Genomic DNA, 17,815 nt, shown 5'->3' on the forward strand with positions numbered 1-17,815 from the left:
TAAACTGCCTGCGAGCTTCTCCTGTACTATACGGTAATTTCTCTACTGTGCGAAAGGAAGTCGTGTGGTTATGACACAATCGTTAGCCTATTTTTTTACAAAAACTGCTGCTACGGGGCCATAACGTGAGGTACAATGTAATGGAGCCTTTTATACATTGTCGTGTTTCTTTAGAAATAAACAATGGACAAATAGAGTATTTAAACGCTTCAGATGTAAAGTTATTCGCTGTCAAAGTGACGCCAAAATGAATGGGAGTCAATGGAATGCTAACGGCAGGTGATGGCTTGTTAGCCTAAGAGTCTCCCCATAGGAGGTACGCTTTCCGGTGTCGTGCCAAGGTACTTATCCCCGCCAGGATTTGTATCCCCTGGCCGCGGGAGCGCGCGTGCACTCAGAGCGGAGTTTAACTGCTGCACTTCGAATTCACCTCTTAAATGGAACAAATAGTGACGTGAAGACATGACAGCGTTTTCCATAGTAACAAGGGTCTCATTTATCTACATAAATACGTTTATTTGTCTGTTACATTAAGGCGACGCGTAAATTGTTTAATGCTTCGTTTATTATTGTGGATTAATCGACAGTGTTTTCCAAAGTTCCATATTGACATGCACCTTAGCTACATAGGCCGACTGATAGGCCTATATCTATGTGAGTCATGCAGGTTTATGAACAATATTTTTTCCTCGTCTTTGCTAACCCGGTTCTCCCGGCCCTCTAACGTAATGTCTGTTTTTATTTCATTTAGTTGAATACGGCTTTTCAATTAACCGCTTTGTTCACCTGTCTACCTATAAGTTACAGAGGGGATACACAAAATATCAGGCCGTTTTTTCACCTGATATTTTGTGTATCCCCTCCCTTAACATGCAAAACGTCTATCCTGTCCTCATGTGTGTTATTGTCTGTGTATACCAGGTCACAATAAACAACCTGAGCTAATATGGAGATGTCTGCTATTTTCTAGCAAAAGTTACATAGGGGATACACGTTATATCAGGCCGTTTTTCACCTGATATAATGTGTATCCCCTCCCCTAACATGCAAAGGGTCTGTCCTGTCCTCGTGTGTTATTTTCTGTCTTTATACCAGGTCACAGTAAACAACCTGAGATAATATGGAGCTGACTGCTCTTTTCTAGCAATAGTTACAGAGGGGATACACATTATATCATATGAAAAACTGATATTTTGTGTATCCCCACTGTAACGTAGAAGCCCAAGGCGACATCTATATATCATATATTTATGGTAATTACCTTGGCACGACACCGGAACTATTGTACGGTGGTATCTGTTGCATCAGGGTACCACCAGCGGACGGACACGTACTTGTTGTCGTTTTCAAACAAACCATTTCTGCATTTAGCTATGGTTATTGTTACCTAAACCTTTTTTTTTTATCAATTAGTAACGTTGGTTATATAGTAACTGTATGATATATATGTAATGTTGATATATTAACGTAACTAGCGTTACCTAAACAATGGTAGTGTTTGTGATACGGGATTACGTTAGCTAGCATTTTTTGGGTAGCTGCAGCTTTAGAGTATTTTTAGCTAACGTTACCTATAGATAGCTAATATATGCTAGTCACGCAATAGTACGATTCTGCTAGCTGCCGTTAACCGCATTAGATACAGCTAATATTATCAAGCTTTGTGTTGACACGTCGAAAAACGCAACACTGTATATGACATCTAAATTTGAGCTTGGTCTTAACTGACCTCAAATAAGGTAACGTTGGCGGATACACACTCACCCAATACTCATCTAACGTTAGCGTGTGTAAGGGTTAACGTTAGCTAGCTACACGCCAACGTTAGATCAGTAACGTTACAAAATCATTTGGGCTATATTAAGCAACGTAGGAAAGTGACGTTTGAGTTGTCAGCCAGTGTAGCTACAGCTTTGGCGAAGTCAGGCATGACTTGAAGTGTGCATTGCTCCAGAGAATCCTATCACCTTTTATAGTGGTGAAAGGTTAATTACCGTCCGTGAGATATTTGGTCTTGGTTACCTGCAAAATGCCTGGCCTCGTGGTGTTTGGTCGGCGGTGGGGGATCGCCAGTGACGACCTTGTTTTCCCCGGCTCCTTTGAACTGTTCGTCCGTGTGCTGTGGTATGTTGTTTACCTTCATGAATGTCTGTGATACACAGGGCTTTTGCCACCTGACGTCCAACTATTTAAGCATAATGACAACATGTAATGAGTCTGCTCTTGTCATTCCCTGCTGTCATTTTCTCCTTAGGTGGATTGGCACCATGATCCTATTCACTTATCACAAGGGTCATTTTGATTGTAATGGCAGAGGAGTTCTTCACAGCTATCTGGTTGGACTGTTGGTTGTGCTGGCGCTCATCATCCTGTCACTTTGTGCTATTGTCTACGTCAGTGCCCAAGGTAAATCAGTTGTGGTTTATCAGGTCTCCTGAGCTTCTATTAATAATAATTTATACTTTATTTACTTTTACATACAAAGATAACTAGGCATGGACAACTTTTGCAGGAGTGGAAATAACAGGATCACAATTTTGCCCTAAGCAGCAATAGTGTCGAAATACAGGTTATTCCGTAAGACCGTTGCTATGCTACTACAATTTAAAACAAAGTTCACTGAATGTAACTCCTTTAGTGCACAGACAACATGTACACAAGTGGCATCATATTATGCCTTCATATTAAAAACAGCTTTAAACTTGCAAACGGCTTAACTTTCAGGAAGCGCAGCTCTTCAAAAGGAGGAAGGAGACACATCTGTCTCTTGCTTATAACTACCTCTGATGAAACATTAATGGTACAACTTCTAACCGTCAGTTTACCCTTTGCAACGTCATAATCATCCTCTGGATTGCAGCTCATTAAACAGCCACTTGTAACAGGTGTAAAGCACATTATTCTTTGATGATTACACAGATATCTATGATTTATTCACAGGGACTATTACAAACCCCGGCCCACGGCGCTCTATCCCTGCGCTGGTGTACCTGCGAGCTATCCTGTACATCCCTGAGCTGGTGTGGGCCTGTCTGGGAGCTGTCTGGGTGTCTGATGACAGCAAAGGCTGCGATCCCGCCACAGTGGGTGCTGTCATCGCAGCAGTGGTTGCCAGGTATAGGTTGTTTAGGGTTATGAGTTCATAGTTTCATCATTTTATAATTGTTGAATTGTTAGAGGTTCTGATTCAGCATCTTTTCTTCTGTGTCACAACAGCTGGATCATCCTGCTGTTCACTGGGCTGGGCGTGGTATTTGTGTTTGACCCGATGGGGAACCCCCGTCCTCAACCTGCTGCCATGGAGCCACTGGGATTAAGAGACCTGCAGAGCAACGAGGGCACCCAGTTCTTCTCCACAGCTCGCTCTCTGGCTGTCAAGGTGTGGGAAAACAGGCTGCGGCTCCTGTGCTGTTGTCTGCCGCAGGACGAAAGCCACCGAGCAGCGTTCTCCAGCATTGCGCAGCTCGTCGGTGGATTCTTCTCTGTAAGGGACACTTTCTCTCTCTTGTTTGTGCTGTCCTTTACATCTGGCAGTTAGGGGGTTTGGGCAAAGTGCATTAAGTCAGATTACATAATAGAATACATCAAGAAAGACTAAAGCAAATTGTGTTAGTGTTAAATATGCAAGAACTGTCTAGTGGTATGATGCTTTCCGGTATGGTGTGTGCGTGTGTGTTGCAGGACACAGACCTGGTCCCCAGTGACATAGCAGCTGGTTTGGCTCTGCTGCACCAGGAGCAGGATAAAATGGAGCAAAGCAGAGACCCAGACGTCATGGTCGATCACAGCCCTTCTTCTCCCATCGTAAGTACCGGAGTCTGTCGGTCATGTCGGTACTGTAGACCTAAAAGCAGGCAAAAGCATTAGTAAGGCCGCGTTCAGACCGCCTGCATCGGCTGTCCGAGGGTCCAGCAAAAACGCATGTCTTTCCATTCATTTTGAATGGAGGTAGTGGGTTTAGACTGCAGGGGGGGACACTCAAAAATATGCAGCGGGCCTGCAGCGAAAAGTTGAGACCGACTCAATGCAATTGAGCTAAGGTTTCGAGGCGGTGTGAGAATCCTGTACAGTAAACGGGAAACATCACTGACTTTATCACAAACGCAAGAAAGTTTTGAAAATCTACAAGGGTAAAAAAAAAACAAAAAAAAAACACACAAGCACTGAACTGCCCGGGACTTTGTTTAATAGCTGAATGTTTTCCTGCAACAACGAAGCACTCCCTATGTCTCGCTCGTCTCTTTTCTGTCTCTCTCTCTCCTGTGAAATAAAGCTGCCTTCAAGTGCGGTCGGAAACATTGAATTTGAATGATTTTTTGGTGTGAATGCCCTGTTAAACAGTAGTCATGCAAGTCTGTAATACAGTGTTGATTATTCTTCTTGTATGTCTTTTTATGTTTAAAGGGAGAAGATTTGGAGACAGAGTTGGAGAAAGCAGCTCACTGTATGCGATTTGCTGCAGCAGCCTATGGCTGGCCGCTGTACGTTTACTCCAACCTCCTAACTGGGCCTTGCAAACTTAGTGGAGACTGGTAAGATCTTTACTTATGCGAGTTAATGGGAACCTGTCTGATAAGTCGCAAGACCATTTAGGTTCGGTTAACAGCTGCTGACTGAATGTAGAAATCCCACAAAGTCCCAAGAAGCATCAACAGTTATTTGTTTCTTTGTCATGAAAAAAGGGTTGCATTGTCTCCTGCTTCGAGAGAAAGGTGTTTCAGAAACTTCCAAAGCCAAATAGTCTTGGGACAGCCGATAGTCTGGCCTACAAGATTACAAACCACAACTACAAACTTAACAACTTGATCCCGTTTTGATTCAAGTCAAAATGTGTTTGTGTGTATCAGCTGTAGAGGTCGTGCGGCCGAGTATGAAATCGTTGGAGGGGACCACCTCGGCTGTCACTTTTCATCCATCCTGCACAGCACTGGTTTGCAGTACAGAGACTTCATCTACGTCAGCTTCCACAACCAGGTAGGGATCTCACTAGTTGCTCCTGTGAGGAATACTCCATATGTTCAAAAAATGTCCCTCAGTTTCAGCTGCCTGCACCCGTCCCAACAGTCTCAGTAATCCAAAAGGGTCATACGTGTTCTCTTCGTTACAGATCTATGAGATCCCCTTCTACGTGGCTCTGGATCATAAGAGAGAGGCTGTTCTTGTGGCTGTCAGAGGAACACTGTCACTGAGGGTGAGTTGGGACTCCCAGCGAATCCCCTTTTTTGTGAATAGTAGATCATGGAAAATACGTTATTAATAATAATAATAATAATAATACATTTATTTTACATAGCGCTTTAAAAGGCACTCAAAGGCACTTTACAAAGTAAGACAAAGAAAAACAATAACAAGATCAGTACAACAGAAATAGTAACAACTAGATAGAGCCCGGCCGATAAAGGATTTTTAAGGCCGATATCGATACAAATATTTGAATACTTGGTGATTTAAAAATATTCCGATATATCAGCAGATGCATATTTAAAAAAAAAAAAAATAATAATTCCAGAAACGCTAACATTAGTCATTTGTAGTTATTTGAGTCCTCAATAAAATAATATGATAATGCCGTTTAAGAATAAACTTGATTTGTTTTATTGTCACAATAGAACAGAGGAACATCAAAATATATTAAAGTTCTGATAAATAAAATGTATAAAAATTAGGGCTGTCAAAATAACGCGTTAATTTCGATTAATTAATCTGAGAAAAAATAACGCAGATTAATCCATTCCATATTGACGTTTGACCCGGAGCCGTTCTAGCCACCATTGGACTGTAAAATGAAGGAGGGAGACGAGAATGTTCTGCCTGGATCATTAATTGGAACATTTACTTGTAAAAATCTTCTTCCTGCCAACCCTGGCTACCGAAATCTGGTGCCACTGATGTGTGCGCACTATGTCTGCGCTTCTCTCTGATGCTCTGAAATAGACCCAACACAAACACCGCTGCACATGACGCTAGTTAACAATATACTCGACAGCAGCTAACGTTAGCCTACCGCTAGCTAGTAGCTGGATTAAACACGGTTAAAATGCTGACAGCTAACGCTAGACGGTGTAAAGTTTGACTGTGTTTTACTGTAGAGGATTCAACACCGGTAGGTAACAATCTGCAGCTGCTGTCGGAGAAACAACACAGACGGTGCGTTCAATGAAACTGGTAAACTACAGCCTCGTGGTGCATTTGAAGTTATTGTAAATGTCCTTTACCATCTGGTGGTTGTTTTTGTCGTTCAACAGCAATTTACTAGTGAAATAAGTTATTGTTATACATTATTATTAAATCATTTCATTTTGACCATATGGCCTTAGCAATAAACAAGCCGTTCTTTAATGTCACCAACTGTTGTTTAGTAACCTTTTTTTTTCTTTTTTTACTTTCTTAAAAAGTATCGGTTCAGGCACCGTTAATTATGTATGCGATTCATTTCGATTAATTAATCACAGAGTATGTAATTAATTAGATTACATTTTTTAATCGATTGACAGCCCTAATAAAAATACAAACTTAAGATATGAAACTTAAAGTCCTTTGACCAAAAACACAAGTGTTGCCAACAGGGACGTTGTAGAGCGCCCTCTGGTGGACAAACTACGCAACGCCAACACTCAGAACATGGTCGAAGGGGGTTTCATCCGTTTTTTTATTTTATTTTTTCAATATTCATTTATCGGCCGTTATACATGCCGGTACCGATAGTTTGGTAAATGCCTAATATCGGCCGGGCTCTACAACTAGAGATAGATCTTAAAAAGGTGACGCAAAGCAGCATAGAAGCAGGATGAATAAAGCAAAACAGGTTCGGTGCTTGGGGCGAGTGAGAGGGGGAAAAGGAGGTTGGCGTCCATGGATCTGAGGTTGTGGGTAGAAGTATGACGGCGCAGGAGGTCAGAGAGGTAGGAGGGGGGCGAGGTTATTGACAGCTTTGTAGGTGATAAGGAGGATTTTGAACTGGATTCTGTGTTGGATGGGGAGCCAGCCGAGGTCTAGGAGGACCGGAGGGATGTGGTCTCTGGCGCTGGAGTGAGTGAGTGAGTGAGCAGAGTGAGGCGGCTGAGTTTTGGATATATTGTAGGTTTTTTTGAGGAATTTGGTGGGTGCGCCGTTAATTGTTTGCGTATATATTATATTTTTTACAGCGATGTTAGATGGTTGGTGTTCTCATTTGCGCCTTTTTAATTTGTTGGTTTGCATGAACATTTCGCAAAATGTATTACTTATTACTGACCATGAAAGTCTAATATGACACCCGGAACCATGAACTCAATCTGTCCATTGTGTGTACATGGAAAAAGGAACGTGATTGTTATTTTTTTTCTCAGTACTACCATCAGTCATTCTGTACAACTGCTGTGCATTTGTCATACTTTTGTGTGTTATCCTCTCGCTTCCTCTTTTCGTTCAGAATCACTTCCCTATTTGTACAGATGACTCGCTAACTGATAAATATAGGTGCCCCTTGGTCTATATCTGATGGCATGCAATGTGACCATTCCTCTGCTTGTTTAGGAAAAGAAGACTTGAGTGTGGCGAGGGAGGCATGTGTATAAGAGTATCCACCCATGTCTACATATAAACAGTGAAAGTGAAAGATGTATTGAGGTGATTTGGTTGAAACATACTAGAATCTTTCTGCTTTTGTTCGTCCACAAGTTTGAAACGTTTGCCCTAACGTTGATTCCGACCAAAGCATTTCGTCCAACAGCCAAGTATTTTTCTACATGTACTTTTGCCTTGGACATTGGGGTCTGACACGAGGCCGATCAGGTTCCCAGTTTATTGTAAATTTCACTCAGTAAGTAAGTCTGTCCTGCAGGATGTCCTAACAGACCTGTCTGCTGAATGTGAGAACCTGCCTATAGAAGGAGTGTCTGGAGCCTGCTATGCTCACAAGGTGAATGCACATATCAACACAGAACTCTCCACCTGCTTTAAGTAGAAGCGTTTTAATGTGCAACGTGTGTTTCAGTAGAGATCAATGCTGCTGCTTTGTCCCTGACTCCTGCAGGGCATGTGCCAGGCGGCAGGTTACATCTACAAGAAGCTGGTCAACGATGGCATCCTGAACCAGGCCTTCTCCATTGCACCGGTAAGAAATGTAACGGAGGTTGGAAACTACTTTTCAGCCCAAGAAGGCATCGTTGGATTTCCTTTCAGTTCGAAATTGTACCTCTGGGACAGGGTTACAGGTATGGTACAGTTGAAAAATATGATGCTGGCTTGCATTACTCTTCCGATAGTCTCGCTTTGCCAGACCTTCCTCCACACACTGCGGAGGAGGGTCTGGCTAGTCCACACAGCATTCTCAGATGGGAGAAAAACATGCTCTTGGTTTATTGGCATTTCTTTAAACCAATCACAATCATCATGGGCGGCGCCAAGCTCAGCACGGAGCCGCTGCAAAATAACCTTGGGAAGGAACTTGTTTTGGTGGAACGTGTGTACGTTTTTTTAGTCGTGCAACAGAAAACTAACATTGGATAGATAGTCTAGCTAGCTGTCTGGATTTACCCTGCAGAGATCTGAGGAGCAGTTAACCATAGTCCTCAGAAATCCACCGGAGTTTAAAATTCCAACACAAAGGAATCGGACATCGGTGAATAGACATTTCCTGCAGCACCGGAGCAATCCCGAAAGTGGCTTAGGATATAGACTACTCTTCTGATTAAAAAAACGCACACACTGCTTTCTACTCAGTGCACTTCCATGAAGAATATCCATTTCATATACTGTATTTGTTAATCATTTATTGTCAAAAAATAACATCAGCTTTGCAGAAGTAATAGATCTTGAATAATCCTCTAACGTGTTTCTGTGTTTGTAGGAGTATAAACTGGTCATCACAGGTCACAGTCTGGGTGCTGGCACAGCATCACTGCTAGCTATCCTCTTGCGCAATTCCTTCCCCACCCTGCAGTGCTACTCGTTCTCTCCGCCAGGGGGACTCCTGAGGTAAGGAAGACTATACTGTAACACTTTGGCAAGTGCAACCAGCTGAGAGTGGCTAGAACTGGGCTGGCCTCCTGGTTTTGTAGTAAAAGTGTTACTTTTAATTCAAAATGCTCTTAAGCCATTCATCAAGTCATTATGCATATTTGTTGGGGAGATTTTCTTTCTTCCTACTACACATGTATTATCAAGATGAATAACGATTGCATGCTTAGAAACGTATGTTTTAAATGTTAAATTATCATTGAAGTTGTTTTCAAAAACTAATTATGAGCCCTTACAAGTGTGATTTTACAGGTCTGACTTAAAATATGCAATGTATGTACACATGAAGTACAATGCATGCTGTTAGTTGTTGGACTGATCTAACTATGTTTTCTGTTCTTTATTTTATCTATATGCAGTAAAGCCTTAGCTGATTACTCCAAGGACTTTGTGGTCTCGGTTGTGCTGGGAAAGGATTTGGTTCCAAGGTTAGACTGATGCTTGTTTTTTACATAATATACTTCTTAGCCTTTTACATGCTGTTTAATCAAAGTTACATGGTTAGGGCTGTCAGCATTAACGCGTTAATCGCGATGAGATTAAAGACGGAGCGTAACGCGTTATAATTGTGTTCATCTCGTTAATCGCGTGCACCAAAGATTCTTTATTTCACACTGTCACTGGTGCTGTTACCAAATAATCTTTGCTACCAAGGATAGGCGCCGATTTATGTTTTCCTCCGTGGGTGCTCACGGGCGCACGCCCTTTAAAAAAAAAAAAAGATAGTCAAAAAAAGAACCTTAGGAAATGGACAGCGGCCGACACGAACACACTCGATAATAATCTTTCAACTCAGGACAGCGCCACTTCTCACAAATACAGATAGGATTGGAGATGAGAAGTTTAACTGACACGTAACCGCGATCAGCTTCGTGGGAAATTAAGAATCCAACGCTACTGACATAACCAATCACACTATGACAGACGCTCCACTTAGCACCACCTGCAATGTTTAATTTTAAATGAATGTAGCCTACAGGCAGTCTGGCACACGTGGGTGCTCAGTATTTTCAGTATCGGCGCCTATGCTACGAAGAATCGCTACGCTCTAGCATTTTTGGCTGCTACTATTTTGAGCCTTTGAGGCACCTTTACTTGTTTTCAAGCTGCCACAGACACTTCCTAGCTCCTGCTGCAGCCATGAAGATGAACAACACAGTTCTAAATGGCGAGTTTGTGTGAAATGGAACGAAAATATCACCGAAACCCTTCAAGTTTAAGCTACCATCTACGAGCTAAGCATGCAGCTAGTACAGCTAACCGGGTGCAAGTCGCCACAGACCCGTGGATGAAACCAAATCGAAGAAATGAACTGAAGTGCTTGCGATAATGGGTGGCAACTAGCTGCAGACCACCATGTCATCTTGTGCATGCACTTTTGCTGTATAATTTTGTTAGGATAATTATTTATCAAAGACAAAATCACTGGAGTTCTCTTAAAAGTTTGTTTACTTTCAGTAAGTAGAGTCAGTTTACAGCATAAGTGCAGAAAGTGACTGAAGGTTGTTCACAGGTGTCTTTTTAAAGGAGTTGGGAGTCAAGTTAGTTATTCGGTTCATGCAATCAGTAGCTTTTCTTCTTATCTCTGGTCAGGCCCGGCGTCTCCTCCACATTATGCACTCTGCCCTCAGGGATGATGCATCCTGTGCTCTTTGCAGGGTCACTCAGCTTTCATGATTAACACTAGCCTAGAAATCTAGACGCACCCTAGCGGCAGCAAATGTAATTTGCAGCCAGGGGGGGTCTAGGCACTCTCCGTTGGCTTGCGAGCTGGAAAAACCAAACTCTGGTCAGGCCAATCACATCGTGTATAGAGTCGGTAGGCAGGCTTATGGCTGCTGCTGCTGGGAACAGCGGTCTGCTGGAAGACTTGGAGTTCAGCTTTTCTTTGAGAAAAGAACAAAGAACGGCACTGAAGTCATTCTTAAAAAAGGAAGATGTGTTCGGAGTTTTGCCGACCGGATACGGCAGAAATTGAATCTATCAACTAGCTCTGCTACCTTCTTCGTTGCTCTGCCTGGTTGTAGCGCTATCCTATTGTGTGCGGAGGGAATTTGAAAGACAACCGTTTATTCCGCCCCTCGGATTGAGCTTTGCAATGGTGAGTTCCCAGACCCAACATCTGGACGTGGGTCTGGCTTGTCAGGCTAGAGTAACACATGAAAGACAGAAATACTTAAACAGGAGTTTGGATGCAAATGGTTTAACAAAGAAACTGAAGCAAAGCCGTTCTAAGCATAATTTGTCTAACACATTTATTTTTACATTTTTAAAAAGCAAGCTATATTTCTGAAGACATTGATTGTCTCGTTGCACATCTTTTGATTTGAAGTAATCAACTAAATCTAAAAGTCAAGTTCATAAAGTAACTTTCTTTGCATTCATTTGATTCCCAATCAAGATACACTGGTAAGAATTGGTTTACATTGATAATACAGACTTGAAAACAAAATAATAGAATTTGATATTGATGTGTATAATCATATATATTTGATGTGATAAAACATGCGATTAAGCGGCATTAACTATTAAAATTCAGCGATTAATCGCGATTAAGAAAAAATGAATCGTTTGACAGCCCTATTCAGAATATGTACATATTTTATGTTAATACTGGTTAGAGCAGTAACTTTTTTTTTTTTTACTGTGGAACACTGAAGGTAAATATATGTTTGTGTGTAAGCAGCAATGCAGACTCTTGTGTTTGAAAGGCCAATATGAATGTGCTGTGGTGGCGGCCATACTCTTAAGGTGCTGACACACCAAAAAGACGGCCGACCGTCGGCAGAAAAGGCAGTCGGACTGATCAGACGGGTCCCCGAGGTCCAAAAAGTGCCTCAGAACACACCAAAGAGACGCCGACTTGAGCATGGCGGCGCTGCTCTGTATTGTTTTCCATTAACAGTCCAATTGTTTCCCAGAAAATGAAAACCGGCAGCTGATTGGACGAACGCGTCACGTGGCTCTTTTTTCTCCGGAAATTCACAGCCAGACTGTCATGGCGGCTTGGTCAGAATACAATCTCATATTGTACTAAAATAGTTCACCAAAACGTGTTTCTGAAAACATTTTAAGCGAGAAATAGGCCGTGCAGTTTCGGAATCTGTCTTCATTTCAGATTGACAAAGGTCCGTTTTAAAAGATTGTTGGTCAGATTTTGAGCGGCTCATCCGCTCGCCATTTCCAGGCGAGTCCCGACTGCCCTGTCTCCCGACTGAACGTGTCGGGTCGGCCCAAATGAAGGCCGACGGCTCCTCCGACGGACGACGGCACGGGACACACCGAACAGACTCGAGTCACCGACCTCGCCAGACGGTCTGACAGCCGATTATCAGTTGGTGTGTCTCCTCTATTAAAGACTACTGCGTGATGGAGACTCTATATTTGGCTCTGCCCTATTATTACAGGCAAAGAGAAAATGAGAGCAACTCACACGCTCCTTTTTCCTCCAATGTTTTTCTAAAGTTATGTTTTTCCTTTGCATTATTCCCTCTTATAATCAATCTTCTTTTTGTACAGATTGAGCATTCCCAATATGGAAGATCTGAAGAGAAGGATTCTTAAAATAGTTTCAAACTGCAATAAGCCCAAGGTAAGAACCATTCAAAGCACTGACGTTGGCACGAGCTGTAAGTCTCTTAAGTCAGTGGTTCTCAAACTTTTTCAATAATGTACCTCCTTTGAAATATACATTCATCCAAGTACCCCCTGACCAGCACAAACATTTTGTAGTAAAAACAACGCCTAGCTATATAAAGAGGCATAATACATTTTTGATTGAACAATATTGTAACTGAAAAACACTCAAATGCTACATTTTAAATGTTCAGAATCACTGCATTCATTCATTATTATACTGTATAATTATTTTAGGAATTATGCATGACTGACATTTTTTCATCCCCCCCATTTGAGAAACACTGTCTTAAGTCCCTGCCATTTAAAAAAAAAAAAAAAAAAAAAAAAATAATAATAATTTTGTGTGTTTCAGTACCGCATCCTGCTGCAGGGATGTTGGTACGAGCTCTTTGGAGGAGACCCCGATGACTTCCCCACTGAGATGGACAACAGGAGGGAGGAGGAGCTTAGCCAGCCACTGTTGGGGGAGGAGTCACTGATGATTCGCCACTCGTCATCCTATCAGAGCCTGGCGTCTGATGACTCACCTGCCCATACTGCTGCCCACTTACCTCTCTTCTTGCCCGGACGCATTCTGCATATCACAGAAGATGGGCCGTCACGGAGGTCTGTCTACAAATAATATTAACCTCTGAATTCCCTTCATAACAGATTTACCCTACATACAAGCTGATAAATAGGAATACGTGTTTATGCCCCCCCCTCCAGTAGTGATTAGAACTAGAATGTATATTATTCCCGCCTGGCTTAACAAATTGTATAAGGCTGCATTCACACACACTGCGGCGGTCGTCAGACGGTGCGGCGAAAACGCAGGTCTTTTTTTCATTTTGAAAGCGGGTGGCTGCAGCGGTGGGTGGAGCAGCGGGGAGCCGAAAAAACTGCAGCAGCGTGAAAAGTTGAGACCGATTCAACTTTTGAAGAAGCGCAACCCGACGTCACGCTGCCGTTTCCAAATATGTGTGAGTCCGTTTTGTCAGTCCCTTTTGAGGCAGTGTGAGAGTCTCGTACAGTAAACAGGAAACATCACTGCCTCTACAGCTGCCACAAGATAGATTGATTGATTGATTCTTTCTTTCTTTCTTTCTTTCTTTCTTTCTTCATCCCCGTGGGGAAATTCAAGTGTCCAGCGGCTCACACATAAACACACATAAATACAATGCAAATGCATACACAAGAGAGTTAAAAACAGGATAAGAACAATACAAGAAAGTCTGAAAACAAGAAAACACTTTGAGAAACAAAACACAAGCACTTAGACGCCCAGATGTCACACAAATGGGCCATCCTTGGTCTGAACTAGGATGGATTCAGCCGAATATTGGGCTTTTTGATGGGGTTCGGTTTCTGCCGAACCTTAGAATTTTTTTCCACCAACCGAACCCTACGCTTGCACTACGCGCTGGTCGACGTAATGACTCCGCCGGTGATTACGGGAAAGTGTTTACAGGAAGGTGTTTACGTAGGTGGACCGTTCAATGCAGTAAGCTGTGAGAAAGTGAAAATGGAACTCGTGAGCAGAAAAAGTGTTGTTTGGCAGTACTTTCAGTCAAAAGAAGACCATTCAAGTCCGGCTACATGTTCAATTTGCAATGCCGATTTGTCTCGTGGTGGCGAGGACCCTAAACAATACACAACATCGCCGCTGTTAAAACATTTGCGTATGAAACATCCGAAAGAATACGAGTTGTGCATGAAGGAATCTACAGACAGCAGCCAAAATGCGACAAGTTTAGGTACGGCAAAGGAAGGACGGTCACGGCTAAAAACTTGATGGGAGTAGGATTCGGTATTCGGTTTCGGATTCGGCAGAATCTTAACCAGTGGATTCGGTATTCGGCCGAACCCCAAAAATCTGGATTCGGTGAATCCCTAGTCTGAACGTGCACTAACGGTGTCAACACAAGCAGTAAATGATACATCAACACACATTTTAACTACCGTATTTTCCGCACTATAGGGCACACTTAAAAGCCTTTAATTTTCTAAAAAAATGACAGTGCGCCTTATAATCCGGAGCGTCTTATATATGGATTAATTCTGGTTGTGCTTACTGACCTCGGAGCGATTTTGTGTGGTACACGGCGCTCTGTCAAGATACCGTAGTCAGGAGCGTCGCGGAGTAATACATAGGCCTACTGTGCTTTAGAGCCCTGCGCGAGACTGTTTTCTTCATCCCGCTCCCCGCTGAATTTCGGACCATTACCGCCCGCACCCGCAACGTGTGTGTTACACTGCCGCCCGCACCCACAATGTCTATGTCCAGCACCAGCAAAACTTTTTATGCCCGCACAATAATAGAAATGCATTGATTTTGTGGCTTCTCCCGTCCCGCAGGGGAAAACACGTCATTTTATAGGCTATTAATAAAGAGATTCATGGGGTTGTTTGTTTCGTTTTCCTGACAATTGAGAACTTTTTCCAAATGTCAAACTTGCCTTGCTTTTTTTTAGTGCTGTAAATACCTTCTTTGAGTTTCCTTTCGACATCATTTGTTGACATTCTGTCGCTAGGCTACGTCCCGATCCTGCAGTGTTTTTTTTTTTCAGCCGCCCGCTCCCGCCCGTTTCAAAGTTTTTACTGCCCGCTCGCGGGACCCAGTCCCAATGCAGCCCTCTGCTTTTGTTTTGCTTAAAGCGCCTTATAGTCCGGTGCGCTTTATATATGAAAAAAGTTCGAAAATAGACCATTCATTAAGAGTGCGCCTTATAATCCAGTGCGCCCTATAGTGCGGAAAATACGGTACATTCATTTGTTTCTCTTTAACCGATGCCTCAGCTCCTTTAAACCCTTTCTGGTCTCAGGTTCAGTGTTGAACAAAAAAAATAAATCTTCTTCAGCTCTTCTAAGTTCCTCAACTTCCGTTCATTCTGTTGATATACAATTTATTCCAACTGCTTTCAGTGTTGAGTGTTTTTTCGTTGACAGTTCAACTTCTTACAGTTTATACACTTTAACTACAAATGCTCCTTTCAGTGCTTGGACTTGTATCTAATCTTCAGCTCCTTGCATCACTTAACACTTAATTCAGTGCTTGCCATTAAACTTCTTTCAGCACAGAACATTTGAACATTTGTTTCAGTAATTGTATTTTGAGTGCCACTTCAAATACAACTTTTTCAGTATTTGATCTATTTTTCTGGATGTCACATGGACAATGCTAGCACACCTATATAACATAACATATTGTACAACCTGAATACTGGATGTGTATCAGCGTTGGGTGGAAAGAGGCTTCAGACTCTTTTGAAATGAGAATTGTGAGTTGGATTTGCCACCAAATTCCTTCTTTCTCTTTTTTTCCCCCCTCAGGTCCTGTTTTTCCCAGGTCCGGTACCGTGCAGACTGGTCCAATGAAATGGCGTTCAGGAGTGTTTTGATCAGTCCCAGGATGCTTGCAGATCACATGCCCGACGCTGTCCTCCGAGCACTCGACAGTCTGACCAGAGACAAGCCCTTCTCCCTCTGCCCGTCATCTTCAAACAACAGCCAGCACAATACTATCTGAATGTGATATAGAGACCAACTCTTATGTCTGTGCTCCCTGGCTCTACAGTATTTTAAACCCACCGGTTTGTATGTCTGATTTTGCTCCACACCTGATCCAGGACCGTTTCAAATCCGTCATGCTCTTCATTTGCATCTTGTTTGCAGGCCCGATCCTAAAGAGCCCCCTTTTTTTCTAATGAAGACATTTGGGAACTGGATTGTAATGGAATACATGAAACCATAGAGACATTGTGAGCTCCATGAATACACTTGATCAGTTAAAATGTTGGGGCAAACTTTGTTAAATTGCACTTTTATTCATTTAATTTAAATAATTTGTTTTATTTCACCTCTCTGAGTTACTCCATGAGGAACTTTATGCCATGATCTTTGAATGTGCTTTGTGTACATTATTTGATAGTGCTGCAGTTTTACTGTAATGTCAGTGTTTTATGTTTGTGTGAGTGCTGTAGGCCTGGCAGAGGCTGCCCTGTGGTCACTGAATGTGTCAGACGCTGTCTTCCTTATATGGGTAACTTTTACCTCAAAATGTGGACAGAAGCATTACGTCTTTGTTGTATAGTAACTGTGGTTAGTCTGTCTTGTGTTTTAATGTCTTGATAAATCAGGGTGAACAGTGCCTATACATTGCAGAAAAATAAGTCACAGAATTGCTTTACAGAAGAAAAAAAAACTGTGATGAGTGCACTGTGTTTACAGTAAGTTTCTGTTTCTAATAGTGCATGGTGTTTGGCAAAATAAATGAAAGATGTAAGAGGTACAAATATTGTACATTGTGTGGGAACCTGTTTACTTGCCATGGATATTCCCCCCCCCAGTAATATATAATATTAAAGTTTAGATCAATTGATGCCTGCATAACTATTTCACATTCCCAAATAGATTGCTTTGGACTCCTTGATACAAATAAAAACTCTTGGGAAGCACATATCATCCTTTGATTTTCTTTTTGTAATAGGATAAATACAAGCAGTTCTTAAAATCAGCAACAGCCACCTGTTGAACTGAATGCAAGCAAATTAGATTTTGAGGAAGATTTCAGTCAAGTCTAAAAAAAATGGGATTAATCAGTTGCCTTAAAGCCATATGAGTCAATGGGATGGGGTATACATCTTTTTTTTTTAAACGTCTCCAATGAATAGACCACAAAGGATTACCTACAGTTTTTACTCGATCCTTCATCAGTCCTGTTTGGCATATGACGCAAGCGCGTCATCAGCACATGGCATCTTCAAGTGATCCTCGTTAGCTCCTATTTCTAAGCTCGGACATAGTAAATTCCAGAGCGGATAGTTTGTAAAATATCAAAGTGGGCTAAACAACACATTTCTACTTTTCTCTTTGAACTTATGTAAGAAATTAAATGTCAATCCCACATAACTTTTTTTGTGCTGCAGCTTTAGAATGAAAGGGAGGAAATGTGTAGTAAGCCAGTGACTAAAATTAATTTGCGAGGTAAATACATGTGACAAAAATGGAACATACAATTATGAGAATCGCACATCACCCTTACGTCTGTAAAAAAAAAAAAAACTACTAATAAACTGTGTGGATTTATTTAAATAAGTTGTTGATACGTCTTATTCTCCGCCCCCTAAACGTCACATTGCAACTATATAATATAAGCAACAGGACACAAGAAATTATTCTTTTAGCTTCAACAATA

The 17,815-nt window shown here is 42.0% G+C and overlaps 1 protein-coding gene across 1 annotated transcript; it reads left to right on the forward strand.

Annotated features, from left to right (window-relative positions):
• Positions 1–1,292: 1,292 nt before the first annotated feature.
• daglb (diacylglycerol lipase, beta) lies at positions 1,293–16,918 on the forward strand. The gene is made up of 15 exons (XM_078279265.1): positions 1,293–2,124; positions 2,255–2,406; positions 2,941–3,115; positions 3,217–3,484; positions 3,682–3,804; positions 4,405–4,532; positions 4,848–4,974; positions 5,108–5,191; positions 7,823–7,900; positions 8,015–8,095; positions 8,831–8,958; positions 9,360–9,428; positions 12,520–12,592; positions 12,992–13,245; positions 15,952–16,918. Exons 1-15 carry the CDS (start codon positions 2,030–2,032, stop codon positions 16,145–16,147), a joined length of 2,031 nt encoding a protein of 676 aa, XP_078135391.1. The 5' UTR covers positions 1,293–2,029; the 3' UTR covers positions 16,148–16,918.
• Positions 16,919–17,815: the final 897 nt, after the last annotated feature.

Source organism: Sander vitreus, chromosome 21, assembly GCF_031162955.1.
Source record: "Sander vitreus isolate 19-12246 chromosome 21, sanVit1, whole genome shotgun sequence".
Taxonomy (NCBI): Eukaryota; Metazoa; Chordata; class Actinopteri; order Perciformes; family Percidae; genus Sander; species Sander vitreus.

What these genes read in the sequence shown, in the direction of transcription:
- daglb (XM_078279265.1), top strand. Translation starts at nt 2,030, where the DNA reads ATGCCTGGCCTCGTGGTGTTTGGTCGGCGGTGGGGGATCGCCAGTGAC. An exon ending in GAGCCTGCTATGCTCACAAG is followed by an intron (nt 7,901 to 8,014) that starts GTGAATGCACAT and finishes TGACTCCTGCAG; the next exon opens with GGCATGTGCCAGGCGGCAGG. An exon ending in GAAGATGGGCCGTCACGGAG is followed by an intron (nt 13,246 to 15,951) that starts GTCTGTCTACAA and finishes TTCCCCCCTCAG; the next exon opens with GTCCTGTTTTTCCCAGGTCC.